The sequence below is a fragment of the Eriocheir sinensis genome, chromosome 25, assembly GCF_024679095.1.
Source record: "Eriocheir sinensis breed Jianghai 21 chromosome 25, ASM2467909v1, whole genome shotgun sequence".
In the NCBI taxonomy this organism is placed as follows: Eukaryota; Metazoa; Arthropoda; class Malacostraca; order Decapoda; family Varunidae; genus Eriocheir; species Eriocheir sinensis.
Window position 1 is genome coordinate 19,050,742 of NC_066533.1, and position 21,194 is coordinate 19,071,935.

Here is a 21,194-nt window from a genome sequence, read left to right on the forward strand (position 1 = left end):
TACGACAATCTGACAACGACTCGTATTTTAAAACATGTCGTCGCCCAAGTTCACAAATTTGACAATTCTTTCGAGGGAGTTGTGGGCATTTCCAGGAGTAGTTTTATGACCCTGGTGGTAGTTTGACCCTTCTTCAGTAACATAAGCCTAAAGAAACACTCATTAGAACCCGACTGACCCCCTCTTTGACCTTTAGAAATATATATAGTTGATGTGAGAAGCGAACGTGTCTTATAATGCCTACCACTGCAACAATAAAAAAAACTGTAACTCTAAGTGAATATCGTTAGTGTGTGGGAGAGACGTTTTAAGAGGCAGCAATCGATCGTTATCATACAATATCAGCTGACTCCTAGCTATATAGGCTATACTAACCGGTAAAGAGGATTTTTCAGGGTTAGGTCAGCACTATATGGAGTCTTATTTTAGCTATATAGGCTATACTAACCGGTAAAGAGGATTTTTCAGGGTTAGGACAGCACTATATGGAGTCTTATTTTAGCTATATAGGCTATAATAACCGGTAACGAGGATTTTTCAGGGTTAGGACAGCACTATATGGAGTCTTATTTTAGCTATATAGGCTATAATAACCGGTATAAAGAGGATTTTTCAGGGTTAGGAGCACTATATGGAGTCTTATTTTAGCTATATAGGCTATAATAACCGGTAAAGAGGATTTTTCAGGGTTAGGACAGCACAATATGGAGTTTTATTTTAGCTATATAGGCTATAATAACCGGTGAAGAGGATTTTTCAGGGTTAGGACAGCACTATATGGAGTCTTATTTTAGCTATATAGGCTATAATAACCGGTGAAGAGGATTTTTCAGGGTTAGGACAGCACAATATGGAGTCTTATTTTACCTTGTACTGGCAAAATAACACACCTGCCACAATGAATAACTACGAGATTTTTCACTGAAGGAATAAAGCAGTGTTCAGGGCAGCATTATGGATGTTTACCTATGAATGCTTACCTATGAACAGATATATAGTGGAGAATTAATTAAGAAGTAACTTGTTGTAATTGATTTTTTTAACTTAATTAATAAAGCTGACAAAAGAACAAGAAGATGAATAATTAGAAGAAGTAGCTGACAGTAGTTAATTGATTGATTGATAGTTTATATTGTTGCAGGGAAACAATTAAAAGGAGAATTATTGACAGTAATATGAAATCACGGTACTGCTGAAGCTGTCTTATTTACCTTTTACTAACTTAAATAAACCTCTCAACCGAAGATGAAGTAGAATGATAATAATAATAAGAAGAAGAAAGACAAGAAGAGAAAGTAGAAGCACAATTAAGAACTTGCTCTTGCTCTTGCTGTACAGGAGGAGGCAGTTGGTAGCGCCGAGGGGACCCACAATGCCTCGCGCCTCTCTCTGGCTCCTCTACTGTGGTGGCCGGGACGCGGGGTACGTGCATCAGACCTCTCCTCTTATCCTTCAATTTCCTCCCCATCCTTACGCTCCCCGGTGTCATCCTTCTACCACATCCTAGCCCAGGCATCGGACGCCCTAACCTGAGTGCTAAGAATCCTACCGGGTGAAGGATTTATAAGATATTTGGTGATGAAGTAATGTGGTGTTGGTGTTGTGGTGTTGAGGAGGTAAACACGTGAAGGATTTGGTGTCACAAGAGAGCTCATGGAGGTTGTTTATATGGCCTTGTGAGTCTTAATTATATAATGGCGCGGTGGTTATTGGTATTTCAGGTTAATTGAGTTAGTAAAAGGTATATTGAGGTGATGGTGTGGTGGCGTTGAAATGGTGGTGGTGTGGTTTGGTGATACAGAAAGCTTATGGAGGTGATTTTTATGCCAGTGTGAGTCTTAATTACATAATGGCGCTGTGGTTATTGGTATTTCAGGTTAATTGAGTTAGTAAAAGGTATATTGAGGTGATGGTGGTGGTGTGGTTTGGTAATACAGAAAGCTCATGGAGGTGATTTTAATTTCCTCGTGGCTTTAAATAGTTTAATGGAGCTGTGGTTGTTAATGTTTCAGGTCTAGTAAGCCATTAAGAGGTAAATTAACTTCAGTAACGAGACTCCATGCTGCTGTCCTAACCCTGAAATTCATACCTTATTGCTTCATTGAAAGATATCACTGGTCTGTATTTCCTATGTAACCTGTTAATGATATAGTGCACCTCCGTTTATGGTGTCAGTTTTCATAAGCACCAATCGGTTTTGTTTATTCCTAATCTTGCTTTCACACGACGGCATCCAATGTATTTTATTTCCTCTGCTTCGTTAATGTAATGGGATGATGGGTATATGTAGCTCTAATTCACTTATTTCAATACGAATGGTACACAGTAAGATAAAAATGTGCACTACCGTTAACGTACCTTCTGAGTATTTGCCGTTTACGGTGTCGCAGTTTTCATAAGTGCCGATCAGTTTAGAGTTTTGTTTCCTAATCTTGCTTTCACACGTTTGCATCCAATGTATTTTATTTCCTTTGCTTCGTTAATATAATGGCACGATGGATATACGTAGGTCCAATTCACTCGGTTCATTAATAATAATAATGATAATAGTTTTATTTCGGCCAGCGGCATATATAAAAAGCAGGACAAGAAGAATGAATGAGATACATAATGCATAATGCACCAGTAAGATTAAAATGTGCACTACCGTTAACATGTGGTATTTACCTTACCAGTATTTGCCGTTCGACCGCAGCTACACAGGAATTGTCACTGCATCCTCCTGTCCTCTGGCCATAGGTTACTAGCAAAAATTGAGGAAAGACCTATCGAGTAAATATTTCTCCCTATCACAATTCCTTTCATTACCATGATGAAAATAGTCTATCCATTCTCTGAGAGGCGTGGGGCGGGGGTTAGTTGCGGCCTTGCCCTGCCGCAGTGTGCAGTCCCTGGGGTGCGGTCAGGGTTTTCCTGTCCACTACTTCACCTGACACACAGGCTTTCCCTCCTCCCACACCAGGCAAAGTTCTGGCTCAAGGATAACAATTGTGCTTCTGATCAAAGTAAGAGTTATGAATATTCAGTTTTTCCTTGACAATATTAATGATTGCTCTTCTCTTCTACACTTTCCAGTCTCCACCATGAAGCTGAACAAGCATAAGACGGCCTCCCGGCGCAAGAATAGGGAGCGCTACTTCAATGCCCCCTCTCACATCCGCCGCCGGTTCATGTCTGCCCCCCTCTCCAAGGAACTGAGGCAAAAGTACAACGTGCGCTCCATCCCTATCCGCAAGGACGACGAAGTACAGGTAAGGGACTTCAGAACATTGATATGATGTGAATGTGAGATGATTTTGGAAGTTATTGCTATTCATTCAAGACGAGAGTATCAAGATGCCTCTCCATCTGAAATTGACATCTTTTCTGGCTTTTCGTTCATTTTTCTATTGTCAGAGCATAGTATATCAGGCTTTTTTGATTGTTTTTGATTTTTTGCCCGTGAGTTGCCTCCCTTGCTGTAAAAGAAAAAAACTGATAATCTGTTGTGGTAGTTTGATAAAGTTATGCAACATTGATTCTTACAGTGGCTTGGTTTGTTGTTTCAGGCTAACCGTTATTTTCCCTGCAGGTTGTAAGGGGTCACTACAAGGGGCAGCAGGTGGGGAAGGTTGTCAGCGTGTACCGTAAGAAGTACTGCATCTACATCGAGAGGATCCAGCGCGAGAAAGCTAACGGAGCCTCTGTCTACGTTGGCATCCACCCCTCCAAGGTACTGTTTAGGATTTGTAGTGAAACCAGATTGGCAAGATTGATTTTGTTTTGGCTTCTTTGGGTCCTTTCCTCCCTGCTGCTCTGCCACATGGTCCCAACACCTATCTCTTCCTCTCATGTGTTAGCTGCAAAAACAATCCTGCCAGTTTGGTTTCATTATAGATGAAAAATACTGAACATTGGATTGAGTTTGAGATTAATAGAGATGTTAGTTTAATCGCCCTGGCATATGCAACACTAAACAGCTAACTTTCCGAGATATTTTGCACTGTAAACGGAAAATAAAATAGAGAATAAACAAGATATATTGTAGTTTAATAGTAACACCACATGCTACATGAACGGCTAACTTTCTATCGAGATTTTGGACTTTTATTTATATCTAATGCACCATTGGCTTATTGGACCACCACATTTGCAATAACATTAACAGTACAATTTTACTTCTACCCTGCACGTTTTACTGATTGTGTGTCCCCCTGCAGTGCTGTGTGGTCAAGCTTAAGATGGACAAGGACCGCAAGAAGATCATTGAGCGGAGGGCGGCGGGTCGTGCTGCGCGCCAAGGCAAGGACAAGGAAAAGTTCACCGCAATGGACACTTCTGCGTAAAATAAAAAATGGATGTAGTGTTTCCTGCACTTCCTTTACCCTGTCTGTGCGTGCGTGCGTGCGTGTGTGTGTATCTTTTAAGGGTACGAGTGTTCAGTTAATATGCTAACTTAAAACTTCATACTATTTGGTAACTGATTCTTGTTGTGTGTTGTGGAGTCCTTACTTTATCAGTAACAAACCCATTACAATTATTATTAACATCGCCACCTCAATTTGCCTGTTTGAAAGCCTTTCGTAGAAGTTGCTGGGCTTTTCATGGATTGTTTTGTGATCCTAGTGATAGTTTTACATGGCCTCTGCACCCCGAACTGGAGAATCACTTAAGAAAACCCGGTTAATCATCTCTGGCGTTGGGAAATAGTCGTAATGGGAGTTCATATGTAAAAGATTATGTATCTCGGCATTAATGTGGGGTAGAGGCCTTGGGGAAAATAAAACTTGGCCACTGATTACTATTGTCACTGGGCCAAGGGGATTTATTTTGGCAGTGATGCAATACAGAAATCCATAATTCTTTTGATACTTAGTGGGGACCATTCTTTTCCTTTCAAATTTATCATCACCCCACCCTGCCGTTTCTCTCACCCTGCCGTTTCTTGTGGTTCCCTGTTTGTATACTAGTCCATTATCAGAGGATGGGGTTTCCTTCAACATGGCTAAGCTTATTAATATCTTTATAACCTGTAATTTGCCTTATCGTCTAGGGAGATGGTTAACATTAGTTCTCGCCCATTTAAAGAGGTCCACACTATTATCCTGCCGATGATATGAAACTGTTAGGTGATGTTTTATACTTGAATGGGCTTGAGTGGTTGTCTTATAAGTACGAGAAATAGATGATGCATGTGGGTATAGAATAGGGAATAATGATAAAAAGTTGCATGTAATATGATACAGTTTAGGTATTTTCTCAACTTGAATGGGCTGAAATGGTTGCCTTATAAGTGTATGAAAGATAATGTATGTGGGTGCAGATTAGGGCATAAAAATGATAAAAGTTGCATGAGAGAGATTTTGTAAAACGATTATATATACATAAGATACAAATATATAAAAAATAACGAACGCAAAAATACCAATGCATGTGGGTACAGAATAGGGTATAAAAATGATAAAAAGTTGCATGAGAAGTGAGGTATATTTAGTGGAACAATGATACAAAGCAAAAATATTTAAAAACGAAAGCAGAAATGAACATAAGATACTATAATGTACATTCAAGCAAGCAGAAAGACAGTTAACCAAATAATATACACCTAAGCAAAAATTGACCCACGATATGACAAAAAGGTTCTAAAATAATACAGAAACGGACCAAGGAAACAATAAGACAAGGCTATAGCAGGTAGATTTAACCAATTATCTAACATATCCTGAGCCTCAATGTTCCCGTAAGTCCTTTCCTCCTTACTGAAAGCTCCTTAACTTTATATATCCCAACTTCTCTCTCCTTTTTCTTACTCCTACTTATCTCACATAATTACGTCTACTTTTAACTTTTTCTTTCATTCTTTTCTTTTTCTCTTTCTCCTCTTCATCTATTTATCTAACCTATCATCAACCTAATAATTACTTTTTACCTCTAAGCTTATTTTCTCTCTCTACTTCCCCTCCTCTTCCTCCTCCTCCTCCTCGTAACCTTATTAATATGCTATCATTTATTATCGTTCAATATCTCACCCTTATTTTTCTCTATACTTCTCTTCCTCCTCCTCGTAACCCCATATGCTGCTATTTATTATCGTTCAATGTCTCCACCCTTATTTTTCTCCCTACTTCTTTCCCTCCTCCTCGTAACCTTATTAATTTGCAATCATTTATTGTTCTAAGTCTCCCCTTCCTACAAGCCTCTTAACGTGTCCTACGATCCCCCACACCGCCAGCAGGATCACGCCCCAGCCACTCCTGCGGGACATTCACAAATCCTATCTATCCTGCCTCCGTTGATTGCTCGCTTTGATCCCCTTGCCTCCTTCTTTGATTCTGTACCGCCTTCTCCTCCTCCTGCTCCTACTCTTTCTCCTCCTCCTTATCTACCGTCTATCAGTGTTTTGTTTTGTTTCTCGTTTATTTTTAACTTTTTCTTATTTTCTTTTCTTCTTTTTCTTCCTCCTCCTTATCTACCGTCTATCAGTTTTTTTTGTTTTGTTTTTTCGTCTATTTTTAACTTATTTTTCTTATTTTCTCTTCTTTTTCTTCCTCCTCCTTATCTACCGTCTTTTGTTCTGTTTTTTTTTCGTCTATTTTTAACTTTTTTCTCTTCCTCCTCCTCCTTCTTCTCTAGCTATCTACGGGAACCTTGTCAATATGTTATTATTATTATCATTATTTATTGTTTTACGTCTTTCTTTATCTTTTATTTATTTATATTTATGTTTGATTTTAAGACATGGTGTGCTGTCTACTTTTCTTTGCCCTCATCCTCCGTCTCCTCCTCTTAAATATATCTACCCATCGAAATCTTCCCAAATCCCTCCCAATTGCATTTTTTAGGCATTTTTTTCCCTCCTCCTCCTCCTCTTAGCCATCTACATCGTCATTCTTTTATCTTTGTCTTCTCAGTTTATTGATTTACTTTTTTTTCCTTCCTCTTATCATTCTTTTCTTGCTTATTATTATTATTACTTACTATTATTATTATTATTATTATTATTATTATTTCGATTTTTGGGGATGGACCTCCATGTCCAAATCTATTCTCTCTCTCTATACCTTTATCTCCCTCCTTCATCCTCTCCCTGTTCCTCTCGCTTCTCTTCCTACGCTCTTTAATCTCAAACTCTTCACTAAAAAAAAAAAAAAAAAAAAAAAAAAAAAATCTAATCTCCCTTTCTCCTGCCGTTCAAGTTTGGTACATTTAGGACGAAAGGTACACCGTGGGGGTCTGTCTGTCTGTCTGTCTATAGCTGGCAGATGCGAGGTCTTCCATACTTCGAGGCATCGTTACGCGCGTTGGTTGAGAGACGTAAATTGGGAGCGCGCGAGAGAGAGAGGAGAGGTTGTTTAAGTTTTGTTGATTATTTCTCTCGTTGGTTTTGGAGATGCATGAGATGTGTTAAAATGATGCTTGTGATTCCTCTCTTTCTTCTTCTATTCTATTCTCTTCTTCTTCCTTTGGTTCTTCTTTTTGATCTGTTTCTTCGGTTCATTCTCCCGTTTTTTCTTTGATTTCTTTTTCGTTCTGCTTCGCTTTCTTATTTCGTTTTTTTTTTCATCCGGTTTCTTCTTCTCTTCTTCTTTCTCATCCTCCTCCTTGCCTCCTCCTCCTTTTCGTTCTAGCTTATTTCCTCGTTCTTTTTATGCACCAACTCTTCCACTTCTCTCACTCTGGTTCCTCCTTCTCCTCCTCCTGTATCTTTGCCTCCGTTTCCTCCTCCTCTTCTACCTCCTTGTCCCCTATATTCCTCTACCTTTCCCTCCTCCTCTTCCTCCTCGTCTACCTCCTCGAATATTCATGCTAATTAAAAGTAAATTTGCAAGTAATTACCCGTGTTGGGGGAAGAGATGGGACGTTTAAGAGGACATTCCACTTCATGTTTAGAACGCGATCGAGACTTGTTGGGACTCCTTGTATTTCCCTGTCACTTCCGTCAATGTTTTTTTTTTCTTCCACCGAATTTAGTATTTTTTTCTTCTTTTTTTTCTTTTTCAGTGTCTTGTTTCCTGTCAATGTTATTCTGTTTTTTTTTTCTTCGCTATTTTTCTTCTTTTCTCTCGGAGTCAACCTTTTATATACTCCCCAATGCCTCGTCTGTTGGTCTCTCATCTCTTCAAACTCACTATATCAAAACCCTTCGCAGCATTCAGTATCTTAATTCCCTGATACATACGTTAATATGATATTGCTTTCGATATTTTTCTTCATTTCTTTTCTCTCGGAGTCAACCTTCCTACACCCAAATGCCTTGTCTGTTGGTCTCTAAGCTCTTCAAACTTACTATATCAAAACCCTTCGCAGCATTCACTATCTTAATTCCCTGATACACACGTTAATATGATATTGCTTTCGATATTTTTCTTCATTTCTTTTCTCTTGGAGTCAACCTTCCTACACCCAAATGCCTTGTCTGTTGGTCTCTAAGCTCTTCAAACTCACTATATCAAAACCCTTCGCAGCATTCACTATCTTAATTCCCTGATACACACGTTAATATGATATTGCTTTCGATATTTTTCTTCATTTCTTTTCTCTTGGAGTCAACCTTCCTACACCCCAATGCCTTGTCTGTTGGTCTTCAAACTTACTATATCAAAACCCTTCGCAGCATTCAGTATCTTAATTCCCTGATACACACGTTAATATGATATTGCTTTCGATATTTTTCTTCATTTCTTTTCTCTTGGAGTCAACCTTCCTACACCCAAATGCCTTGTCTGTTGGTCTCTAGGCTCTTCAAACTTACCATATCAAAACCCTTCGCAGCATTCAGGATCTTAATTCCCGGATACACACGTTAATGGAGCCTAAGAAAGTCCCCCATCGAAAAGAAAAAGGACATAAGGCCAATCTTTTCTTTACGTCTCGTCGGTGGCAACAGTAACCGCACACTCCGTCTTGAACATATAATAGTAACCATGAAGAAAAATATTCGCCCTCGTCCTTCGCCTCGCTGCGGGATTAAGTGTCAACACCCCCTTAAAGTACCAACCAGGCTCCTACGGTTCCCTGTTATGGGTAAGGAGACGATGGGCGTCCCTCGAGGGGGGTGTAAGTGTAAGGTGACACCCTCTGCAGCGTCGCCTTAACACCCTAACGTCTTGCCACTCCGCCCCGACTTTCCCGCCCAGCCCTCTTGCAGCCTCTCGTTGTTGCTTCTGCGGTTGTTGCTTTGTTACCCTCCGCCACTGGGCCAACCGGGTTCACACGTGTCGATCGAAGGCACGGGATAAAGGGAGTGATTCAGGGCTATTGTTAAACGTATCGGGATCCCATTACGACTATTTCCCAAGGCCACAGAGAAGATTAACCGGGTTTTCATGGGTGGTTATCCGGTTCAAGATCCAGGAGTCGGGTCAAACTATCACTAAGATCGCAAAACAGTCCATGGAAATCCCAGAAACCTCATACGAGAGTCCTGTTCGTTATCCTGAATGGTGACAATAAAAAAGTAGTGATAGGTTGACAGATTATATATTATTAAGGACACGGGTAAAGGAAACGAGGTCGCGGCGTGCAGATCGAAGGAGAGAGACAGCCAGAAGAATAAAATAAAGAAGAAAACGTTGAAATACAAAATAACGAGGGCAGTGAAAGGTATTGCGTAGGTAAATATAAACCATTACATTCCGGATCTTTGGAGGACACCTGAATGGAAAGAAAATAAATGACCTTCAATAAAAAACAGAATAGATAAAAAATATAAATGTATAGTACAGAAATCGACCGTGAAAGGCATTGATGTAGATAAATAACGCAATTGCAAACAGTGATATACCAGCGATCTTAAGATGTCAAATGGGTGAGAGAGAGAGAGAGAGAGAGAGAGAGAGAGAGAGAGAGAGAGAGAGAGAGAGAGAGAGAGAGAGAACGAGGGAGAGAAAGAAACAGATTGCACTATATAAGATGAAAAAGAAAGAGACAGAAACAGACAGAGGCAGAGAAAGAAAAAAATCACTAAAAATGAAAGGACTGAACACGATACACATAGAATTCTCAGAGGACAAGAGGAGGAGCGAGAAGGGATTAACGAAGGGTTCCCGGATTGCTAAGCTTCGTTGCAATTCGCATGACGGACAAATTGGCAAGGCGCTATACGTGGAAGGGGAAATTATTTATCGATGACACAATAAAGATCAATCTCTCACTGGGTCATCGCGGGTTGGGGACGATGATGATTGGAGATTTACATAGATATTCAGACCACACAGACCCTATATAGTATGGTCTAAATTAGGTGGTCTTTTCTTAAACCTAAATGAAGTTACATGAAATCAAATGCCACCAAAACATTGCATAGAGAGAGAGAGAGAGAGAGAGTCATTGATCCCATTAAAACTCTAGCATTGAATCAGACCAAGGGGGCAACAATAGACTTACAATAGACGTACGTGACCTAATGAACGGGGAAACACAATTGTCAATGGATCATAGTTATGTACCGCTGATGCTGGAACTCATTAGCTGGGTGTGGACAGGTAGGGCAGGGCAGGTGAGCTATTCGAACAACAACAACAACAACTACTACTGTTACTACTACTACTACTACAACTATTGCTACTACTACTACTACTGCTATTACTACTACACTAACAGGTGACTGAATAATGAAACTCCTGTAGACTGTATATATAAAAAAAACTGCCTCCTGCATTTTAATTTTCTCAAGTTTTTTATGGCCTTTTTTTTTCTATGGCCTATTTCTTTCTTTCTTTATTCATACATTTATTTTCTTCAACCACGAACTGCAATTCTGATTTTCCTGTGAACTGTACATCAAGAACCGCCACTATTCACATCAGTGGTCTGCATTCTGATTATTTTTCTTCATTCTGTGCTTGCTTGCGTTATTTCTTTCTTTCTCTCTTTATTTAGTTCTTTTCTTCAACTACGGTCTACATTTCTGATATTCCTGTGTACTGTATATAAAAAAAACCTACTACCACACGTATTAATGATCTCCTTTCCGATTATTTTTCTTAATTCTGTGCTTGCTTACATTATTTCTTTCTTTCTCTCTTTATTTAGTTCTTTTCTTCAACTACGGTCTACATTTCTGATATTCCGGTGTACTGTATATAAAAAGAATACTACCACACGCATTAATGATCTTCTTTCTGATTATTTTCTTCGTTCTGTGCTTGTTAACATTATTCCTTTATTTTCTTCAGCCACGACCTGCTTCTCTGATATTCCTTCCACGCTGTGTTTTCTTCGCATCCTCCTTGAACGCGAGACTTCAGCACCAGGGGCCCGCCAAAGCCTCCCACGGCAATGATCTCCCGGCGAATCTCTTGTATACTGAGCGAGCAACTATTTTCATGTTCCTCCCGCGTACAAGGATACAACACGGAGCCTACACACGACACATGACAGGCTGCCGCGGTGAGACTATCGAGCAAAGTCACTTGAAGAAGAACTACCACGCCCAGCCATGTCTTGTTCACACCCGCCCTTTTCTTTGTCTTTTTCTTTTTTAACAGCTAGGGAGGCAGTTCAAGGACAAAAATGGTAAGTAACGTACAGTCAGGAGGGGGCGATAGCTTGTCATCCGTGGTTATAGTTTTTAGCTCTCAGATCCTTCCCTTAAGACACCTTGAGGCCGGAAAAGTACCAGGAGCGCCGAAACCTCCATTATCAACCTTGAGAGCTGGGCCGAGGTGGGTGGAAGGGCGAAAGGTACAAGAAAGGCAAAGAAAAAGTAAAAATCGAGTAGTAAAATGGAAAAAAAATGTATAGATGGTGTAAAAGAAGATGCAAGAAAGGGAAAAAAAGTGAAAATCGAGTATATGTTAAAAGGAGAAAAAAATACAGATGTTATAAATGAAAAAAAAGTGAAAATCGAGTATAGGTAAAAGGAAAAAAAATATAGATGACGTAATGGACGATAAAAGAAAGGGAAGAAAAACAGTAAAAATTAAGTATATGTAAAAGGAGAAAAAATATAGATGTTGTAAATGAAAAAAAGTGAAAATCGAGTATAGATAAAAGAAAAAAATATAAATGGCGTAAAGAACGATAAAAGAAGGGGAAGAAAAAGAGTAAAAAATAAGTATATGTAAAGGAGAAAAATATTGATGAAATAAATGAAAAAAAGTGAAAATCGAGTATAAGGAAAAGAAAAAAAAAAAAATGAAATAAAAAGGACCGGAAACTCAAGTAAATCATAACCTGGAACACTAACCATTTCACACACACACACACACACACACACACACTAACTGACCCCCCTAAATCTCTACTGCAATATGACCTTGAAATAGTGCAAAGTTTGCCTTCCTTTCACAATAAACGTTTAAAACCATTTATTTCCACCTTCAGTATATCATCCTCCCTCTTTCCCTCTCTCTCTCTCTCTCTCTCTCTCTCTCTCTCTCTGCTTGGTAATGGTTGGAAGTGATAAGAGGGTGTCAGTGGGCTCTTAGAAATTTTACAGAAAGAGGAGGAGGAGGAGGAAGAGGAGGAAGCAGAAGGTTGAAAAATGCGGAGGAAAATTCAGACAGATGAGAGAGAAAAGCTGTTTATGAGAGAGAGAGAGAGAGAGAGAGAGAGAGAGAGAGAGAGCAATAGCCTACTAATAAAAATGGATATGAAATTGCGTTTACCTTTACTAATATACCAATAAGAGTTCGCTACACAGTTTTAACAAAGAAAATTAAATATAAATAAAACAAAATAAAACACAAGAGGGAAATAAAGTGCGACATACTTAATGAATTGCTCCAGAAAATGATTAATATTTCTCGTCCTTTTCGTTTTTTGTTGACTTTGTTACGTTGTTGTTTTTTGTCTTGATTTTAATGTTGACTCAATTTCCGGCCAGCTAACGAGTGATCGGTTACGCTAATCAATCAACGTTACGGCGTATAATGGGATTGTATGTTTTGGTTATTATTTCATTTTGTTTTGTTTCGTTGTAAGATGGTGGCAAGGATGGTGTGTGTGTGTGTGTGTGTGTGTGTGTGTGTGTGTGTCAATCTCTGTATATCTATTAATTGTGTCTCTATGTCTTTCTACCTGTCTGTCTGTAAGTCTGTTAGTTTGTCATTATGTCTGTCTGTCTGTCTGTACCTCTGTTAATCTCTCTATATAGCTATCAATTTGTCTGTTTGTCTGTCTGCATTTGTGTCAGTATGCCTGTCTATCTGTCTGTCTGTTAGCCTGTTAGTTAGTTTGTCTTTAAGTCTGTCTGTCTGTCTGTACCTCTTAATGTCTCTACATATATCTATCAATTTGTCTGTTAGTTTGTCTGCATTTGTTTCTGTATGTCCATCTATCTATCTGTCTGTCTTTCTGTCTGTCTGTCTGTCTGTCTGTGTATCTTTGTCTGTCTTTCTGTCTGTCTGTCTGTGTATCTTTGTCTGTCTTTCTGTCTGTCTGTCTGTGTATCTTTGTCTGTCTGTCTGTGTATCTTTGTCTGTCTTTCTGTCTGTCTGTCTGTCTGTCTGTGTATCTTTCTGTCTGTCTTTCTTTCTGTCTGTCTGTCTGTCTGTCGCTATGCAAATCCTACACTAAAAACGAGACACCTCTTCTTCAGGCCAACGACCGCGCCAGCTTCTGCCTTTCCTTCGGTCGATAAGGCCCCGAAGAACAGGTGTCGCCGATGTCACCTGTCGGGAATGTTAATAATCTCAGGTAGCCAGACGTGTTAATGACCTGAGACCTGTAGGAAAATATGCACGGGTCCGGCAGGTGGGACAGGTGTGCGTGTGTGCGTACGTGTGGGGGTGGGAGGGATGAGGTGGTGGGGGTCCGTGTGCGTGCGTGCGTGTGTGTGTGTGTTTTCAAGCGGGAAACGAAACTTCAGAGACACGAAACTAAAACAGAAGACGAAGACAAAGAGAAAGAAAATTGAATAAAGGAAATAGAAGAGAAGGAGGAGGAGGAGGAGGAGAAGCAGATCGAGAAGGAAAAAGAGGAAGAGAAGAGGAGAAAGAAGGAGGACGAGGAGGAGAAAGAGGAGAAGAAGGACGAACAGGAGGAGGAAGGTGAAGAAGAAGACGAGGAAGAGGAAGAAGACAAGGAGGAGAAAAAAAATTGAAAAGAAAAGCGACAAGTGTGTGTGTGTGTGTGTGTGTGTGTGTGTGTGTGTGTGTGTGTGTGTCGTGGGCGCGTCACTATAAATCACAGCCGTCTCTCCAACATAACACAGTCGGGGGCCATAACCTTCAGCGCCATAACAGAGGGCAATCTTTGGAGGGGTGGGGTGGGGGGGGGGAGGGGGGTCAAGTCCACCTCCACTTACTCCCCTCCTTCCTCCACTTTTCCACTTTCCTTCCACTATACTTTAATTCATTCCTCTACTTTCCTTCCTTCCTTCATTCATTTTTCTTCTCCCTCCTTTTTCCACTTTTCTCTCCCTGTTTCCACCCTCTTCCCTCCCTCCTTACTCCACTTTACTCCACTTTCCTTCCTTTTTCTTCTTCCTCCTTTTTCCACTTTTCTCTCTTCCTGTTTCCACCCTCTTCCCTCCCTCCTTATTCCACTTTCCTCCATTTTCCTCCTCTCCTTCTCCCTTTTACCTCCTTTCTCCCTCCCTTTCTTTCCTTTTTCCCCTACTTACCTTTCCCTTTCCTCCAATTTTTCCCTTCTTTCCCTTTCCTTCCTTCCTCTACTTTCCTTCCCTCCTTCTTCCACTTTCCTTCCCTCATGCTTTCCTTCTACTTCCCTCCACAGAAACAAACACTGAAACAAAGAGACAAGGAGAGAGAAATAGACGGAGAAACGAGGAAGGGAAAGGAGAAGAGGAGGAGAAGGCGATATGACTTAATGTGACTCAAGAGAAGAAGACAAGAAGCAAAAGAGAGCTTGACACATGTAAGACAAGGAGGCGGTGACTATGGCTTAACAGATCTCACCCACGCAGGGCTGGACACGCGTACGGAGGAGGAGGAAGAGAGGAGGAGGATGCGGAGGAGGAGGAGACAACTAAGCCCAACGGACGGATCGGGGGGGATGGCTGGGAGGACAAACACCACGTGACACTTCTAATGACGGCTGCCAATAAGCTATCAGCCTCCCTTCTCCTTCCTTCCTCCGCTAAACCCTTGTCGCCCCCTCTTAACACCATAATCAAACACGTGACACGCCCTCAGCCATGCCGTCTGTCGGGCCGAAGCTTCTGCGAGGCCCAAGATACTCTAAAAGGACCTCGAACTCCCATTGGGCGAAAGAACTCGGGGCCGGAGACGCAAACTCGACGGGGATTGGCTGGCGGCGCGCGGCGTAGAGTGTGAGCGGCGACGTGATTGGCTGAGGAGGCGTGGACGTGGGAGGGAGCGAGGTATATAAGGGGGCGCAAAGGGAGACACGACCCCAGATCACTTTTACATCCGGCGTCGCTCGCACACCACGCCAGTAGCCAGCACGTCCACGGCCCCCCTGTCCAGCGCTCTAGCCAACACACTCGTTACCAAATGTCACTCAAGGTTAGTCCTCCCTCGCATCCCTAAGACCAAAGACCACTAACCCTATATGTCACTCAAGATTGCCCTCACCTTCATTCCGTAAGTCCCAAGTCCACCAAATTTAAGGTTCAAAGTCTCGCTGCCAAATGTCACTCAAGGTTAGTTCTCCCTCGCATTCCCTAAGACCAAAGACCACTAACCCTACATGTCACTCAAGATTGCCCTCACCTTCATTCCTTAAGTCTCAAGTCCACCAAATTTAAGGTTCAATGTCTCTAGCTCCCATATGTCACTTAAGGTAAGTTCGAGCCCTCATTCCCGAAGGCTCAAATCCATAAATTTAAGGGTTGAAGTCTTTTGCTCTTCAAGGTAAGTTCGAAGCCTCATTCCCGAAGTCTCGAGTACATATAATTTAAGGTTCAAAGTCTCTCGGTTCTAAATGGCACTCATGGTAAGCCCTCACCCTCATTCCCGAGACTCAGGTCCATAAATTTTAAGTCCAAAGGCTCTCGTTTTTGTCTGGCTTTTCACAACGTCCAAAGGTCTATGCTAATCTTCAAGGTCCTTTTTCTTAGTCCAAAGTCTCACGTTCTCCTTTTCCTTATTTTTTTTTTGTGTGTGTATGTTCTGTCCATGGCACCGGCAGGCTTTTTCTAGTTGGGGCATGATGGTCGGCCCCAGCACGATATGGCACAGGCAAGTGTTTATAGGGACGCCATCATGCTTGGCTCATGCTCCCCCCCGGAACTCATCTTTGATCCTCTCTTTAGAGAGAGAACATAGAGTCCGGGTTGATGGGTGGCCTTCAGGACAGCATGTGGGTAGTCTTAGGCCACTCGGCGGTGACTGAAAAATCCAAACTAGGATATATATATATATATATATATATCCTAATTCCCTCTCCTAAAAATCTCCCTTACAACCAAACACCTGTTGAGCCGCCGGAGTCAAAGGTTCCCTCGTAACACTCTATGAGCCTTTCAGTTAATCAACGAGAATGTTACTGTTGCTTCTATCCATTGTCTGCTGTTAGTTACTGGCCTGAGCTGCTGCCGGTGGTAGGGAGCTACTTGTGAGTGTGATTGTTTGTTAGTGTTAATGCTTGCAAAAAAAATAAGTAGAGAGGGATTGGTGTGTTACTATATATATGGAGTCGTGGAAGTTAGACAAAGTATTTAGATGTTCAGTTAATTCATGCTTTATTTCAGCTTGTTTGGGTGATATATAGATAGAGAGATAGAGATAGATAGATAGATAGAGAGAGAGAGAGAGAGAGAGAGAGAGAGAGAGAGAGAGAGAGAGAGAGATAGGACACCTGTTGAATAATTCTCACCTGATGTTGGCCGGTCACGTGATCTCAGGCAATCCCTCGCTTACCTGTAATCAAAGGGGGCTCTATTACTCTCTCTCTCTCTCTCTCTCTCTCTCTCTCACCTCCTCCTCCTCCTCCTCCTCCCTTCCCTACTCTTGAATCAATCTTTGCCTCCACCTTCTCTCCCTCCCTCCCTCCTTCCTTCCTTCCTTCAACCTTTCTCTCTCCCTTCTTCCTCTATCCCTCCTTACCTCCATTTTTCCTTCCCTCTCTCTTTTTTCTTACCCTTGACGGCCCTTCATGTTCTCCTCATTAATTTCTCTCCTTCTCCTCCTCCTCCTCCTCCTTCTCTCCTTCCTTCCCTTCTTCCTTCTCTTCATCTTCCTTCGCCAAGCTTACAACAGATAACGGAGCAGTAATTACGTAACTTATTTTTTTGGAATATTAATAAAAAAATAAAGCTAATGAAGATAAAGGAAATGCTACTACTACTACTACTACTACTACTACAACTACTACTACTACTACTACTACTACTACTACTAAGCTTTGTAGGTCTGTCTGGTGCTGATTTTCTTTGTCTTTTCTTTCTACTTTTTCTTCTTGTTTTCTTATCTTTACTGTGTTTCGGGTTAGTTTTCTTTTTGTTTTGTTTTTCTTGTTCTTGTTTTGTTTTTTTCGAATTGTTCTTGATTTTCTTTTTCTTGTTTTCTTTCTTGTTTTTGAGTTTTCTGTCTTGCCTCCTTTCTGCTTCTCCTTGTCTCTTCCTCTTTGGTATCATTTCTTTCTCTTTCTTTCAATTCTTTCTTTTATCAATCTTTCAATCTTCCTTTATTTCTTTGGGTCATTATTTTATTCCTCATCTTCTTCTTCTTCTTCTTCTACTACTACTACTACTACTACTTCTACTGCTTGTTCTTCATCTACTTCGTCTTCTTCTCTTTCGTCTACTTTTTCATCACCATCTTACTCTCTCTCCTCCTCTTCCATTTCCTTCTCCTCCAACTTTTCCTCCTCCTCCTCTTCCTCCCCCAATCATCTCTTCATAGTTACAACAGAAAGGCGAAACCGACCCATCAAAGCGAGTCCTTAATACTTCCTTAAGCTCACAAAACTCTGGGACAAATCTTTAGCGAGGAAAAGATAAGGAAAGAAATAAGAGAAACAATCACTGATCCACTTCGGGCTTAATTGGAGTCATTTCAGGTAAATTGGACAGGTGAGAGAGAGAGAGAGAGAGAGAGAGAGAGAGAGAGAGAGAGAATATTATAGATACATATGTAAAGCAGGGAGAGATAACACGGTTCTCTCTCTCTCTCTCTCTCTCTCTCTCTCTCTCTCTCTCTCAGCGTCGATATAATACAATAGCACATAATTATGACTGATTGTCTAAACATATACTGTACAAAGAGCAGCCATATGATCTCTCTCTCTCTCTCTCTCTCTCTCTCTCTCTCTCTCTATCTATCCATCTATCAATCTACCTTTTACGTGACGTTGTGTGGTTTCAGACAAGAGAGATCCTGCTTTACCAGTTTGTTAACAGTCGAGCGTAGCCTTTCATCCTCCGCCCTATACGGCTTCGCTTACTTCTATTGTCATGGAATAAAAAGGTACCCGACATTTTTAACTGATAAATATTGAATGTGTGGCGGAATCAATGAACCTTTCACATAAATACCTTGGTTTGGAATGATATTTATTGGGTTTTAAATATTTACTGCATGGACAATAGGTATTAGACAAATCACGAATCGTTCAAGAGAATTATGATTTAGAAAAGTACCCAACTATTTTAAATGATATATATTGAAAGTGTAGCGGAAATATTGGTGGCTATCATATTAATACCTTGGTTTGTAGTGATATTAAGTGGGTTGTAATATTTAATGCGTGGACAGAAGGTATTAGACTGAAATCACGAGTCGTTTTAGAGGATTGTGATGTAGAAAGGTACCCAACTATTTTAAATTATATATATTGAAAGTGTAGCGGAATTATTGGTGGCTATCATACTAATACCTTGGTTTGGAGTGATATTAAATGGGTTATAAATATCTAATACGTGGAGGGAATATATTAGACTGGAATCACGAATCGTTTTAGAGGAATGACCGATAAATATTGAATCTGAAGTGGAATTATTGGTGGCTAACATACTAATACCTTGGTTTGGGATGATATTAATTGGGTTGTAATATTTGATGCGTGGAAAGTAAGTATTGTTATTGGGCTGAAATCACACATCGTTTTAGAGAATTATCCTATTGCTGTCATTTCTTATAAAGGTCCATATATTTAAACGTATCAGGCTTCCATTACGACTGTTTCCCAAGGCACAGAGGAGTGTTAACCGGGTTTTTCATGGATGATTTTGTGTTGGGAAAAGGTAAATGTGGGCTCGTGTGATTCATCTTTCCCTTCTTGTTCTTCTTTTTCTTCTTTTATCTCTCTGTCTTGTGGTCGATTAACGTATATTGACCAATGGCTAATGTTCTCTCCCTCTCCCTCTCTCTCTCTCTCTCTCTCTCTCTCTCTCTCTCTCGGTGACAGATTATGACGGATGGTGAGTCTTGGAACACTAAAGCATTGTGGGTAATATTACTTTGAGAGAGAGAGAGAGAGAGAGAGAGAGAGAGAGAGTAATAAAAAGAGAGTATATATTAAGATTAGGAAAGAGAAATTGAGGCTGAGAGAGAGAAAGAATGAAAAAGAAAGAAAGATGACGAGGTAGGAAAAAGGGAAGAGAAATTAAGGGTGATAACAGAGGGTAGATAGATAGATAGATAGATAGAGAGAGAGAGAGAGAGAGAGAGAAATACAAAACTAGAAAATTGAAATAAAATAGAAAAAAGAAAAGTTATAAAGGAACAAACAAGGAAAGAGAGAGAAAAGAGAGAAGAGAAAATGATTACGAAGAAAAGCAATATAGGCGTAGGCGTAGAGAGAGAGAGAGAGAGAGAGAGAGAGAGAGAGAGAGAGAGAGAGAGAGAGAGAGAGAAAGGAAACATGGAGAGAAAATAAAAATGGAGAGAGGAGTTAATTGGCTAAGGAAGGAAATTACGAAGTGTGATCCACGGAGGAAAGGAGGGAGAAAAATGGAGGAGGTGGAGAAGGAAGTGGAGGGGGAGGGAAGAGGAGGGAGGGAGGGAGGAATGGACTTGGACAATCTCTCTCTCTCTCTCTCTCTCTCTCTCTCTCTCTCTCTCTCTCTCTCTCTCTCTCTCTCAAACTATCTAGCTATCTATATATCAAAACTTACCATTCATTCATTTCCTTAATATCAATGGAGTGTAGAAGATGGGAGGGGAGGGGAGGGGGAGGGAGTCTGTGTGTGTGTGTGTGTGTGTGTGTCCCCCGGGTCTCGTTCATGTAACGTTCCTGTCCTGTGGTCCCAAAGGCGTCATGTCATTCAATAACAGGAATGAGACGAGTCCACGGAGACTATATATAATTACCACTACTACTACTACTACTACTACTACTACTACTACTACTACTACTACTATTACTACTACTATTACTATTACTACTACTTCTACTTATACTGCATCAAAACCAAGACTGCAAACTCTCCTTCCTTCTTCTCTTCCTCTTCTTCGCTATCCTTTCAGAGGTGACAGCAATAAATGAAGCGAAGGAAAAGGAAAATCTCTCTCTCTCTCTCTCTCTCTCTCTCTCTCTCTTGAAGTTTCGTTTCGTATGGAGAGCAATAAATATTTCTGCGTGTGTGTGTTTGTGTGTGTGTGTGGGTGTGTGTGGGTGTGTTGAAGCGACAAACGAAACTTGAAAGAGCGACGTGAAACTAGAATAGAAAAAGAAGAGGAAGAAGAAGAATGGATAAAGGAGAGAGATGAAACAGAGAAGGAGGGTAAGGAGGAGGAGGAGGAGGAGGAGGAAGACGAATAATAGAAATGAATGAAGGAAATCGAGGAAACAGAGAATGAAAAGCAAAATGAGAAGGATGAAGAAGGAGGAGGAATACATAGGAATACATAGGAAGAACAGACACCAGAAGACCTGTCGGAAGAAGAGGAGGAGGAAGAGGCAAGTGACAGAGCCTGACATGACCTTTTCCAGCCTTTCCTTATCAGCCAAGCATCATTCAAGGTCGCTAGAGATATGCAAGACGAGAGAGAGAGAGACGGTAAAAAAAGGACCCGCGCTGGAAGCCTATTAGCACATTTTATTTTCACATAGGAATGAATACCTTGAGAGAGAGAGAGAGAGAGAGAGAGAGAGAGAGAGAGAGAGAGAAGAAAGTGCGGTAAAGCTATTTATCGAAAGTCTGCGAACATTTATAACGAAATAAACCATTGCCAATTGAAACCGTTCACGCGGAAGACATGAGGTTAGTTCAACAGGTGGAAGAGGAGGAGGAGGAGGAGGAGGAGGCGTGAAAGAACAGCCCAGCGGAATGGAATGAAGAAATATATATGAAGCAGGTGAAACGGAAAGGAGAAGGAGGAGGAGAAAGAGGAGAAGTTAAA

At 40.8% G+C, this 21,194-nt stretch overlaps 2 protein-coding genes across 2 annotated transcripts in view; both read left to right on the plus strand.

The window, feature by feature from the left end:
* Positions 1 to 1,292: 1,292 nt before the first annotated feature.
* LOC127003559 (60S ribosomal protein L26-like) lies at positions 1,293 to 4,347 on the plus strand. Its single transcript, XM_050870427.1, has 4 exons — positions 1,293 to 1,422; positions 3,076 to 3,251; positions 3,572 to 3,712; positions 4,200 to 4,347. The coding sequence occupies exons 2-4, from the start codon at positions 3,084 to 3,086 to the stop codon at positions 4,323 to 4,325; spliced, it is 435 nt and encodes a 144-aa protein (XP_050726384.1). The 5' UTR covers positions 1,293 to 1,422; positions 3,076 to 3,083; the 3' UTR covers positions 4,326 to 4,347.
* A 10,937-nt stretch (positions 4,348 to 15,284) lies between these two features.
* Positions 15,285 to 21,194, plus strand: part of LOC127003560 (eclosion hormone-like) — a 28,290-nt gene continuing 22,380 nt past the window's right edge. Inside the window, exon 1 of the mRNA XM_050870428.1 lies at positions 15,285 to 15,413. Coding sequence (XP_050726385.1) covers positions 15,402 to 15,413 — 12 coding nt within the window. The 5' untranslated portion in view covers positions 15,285 to 15,401. The remainder of the gene's footprint in view (positions 15,414 to 21,194) is intronic.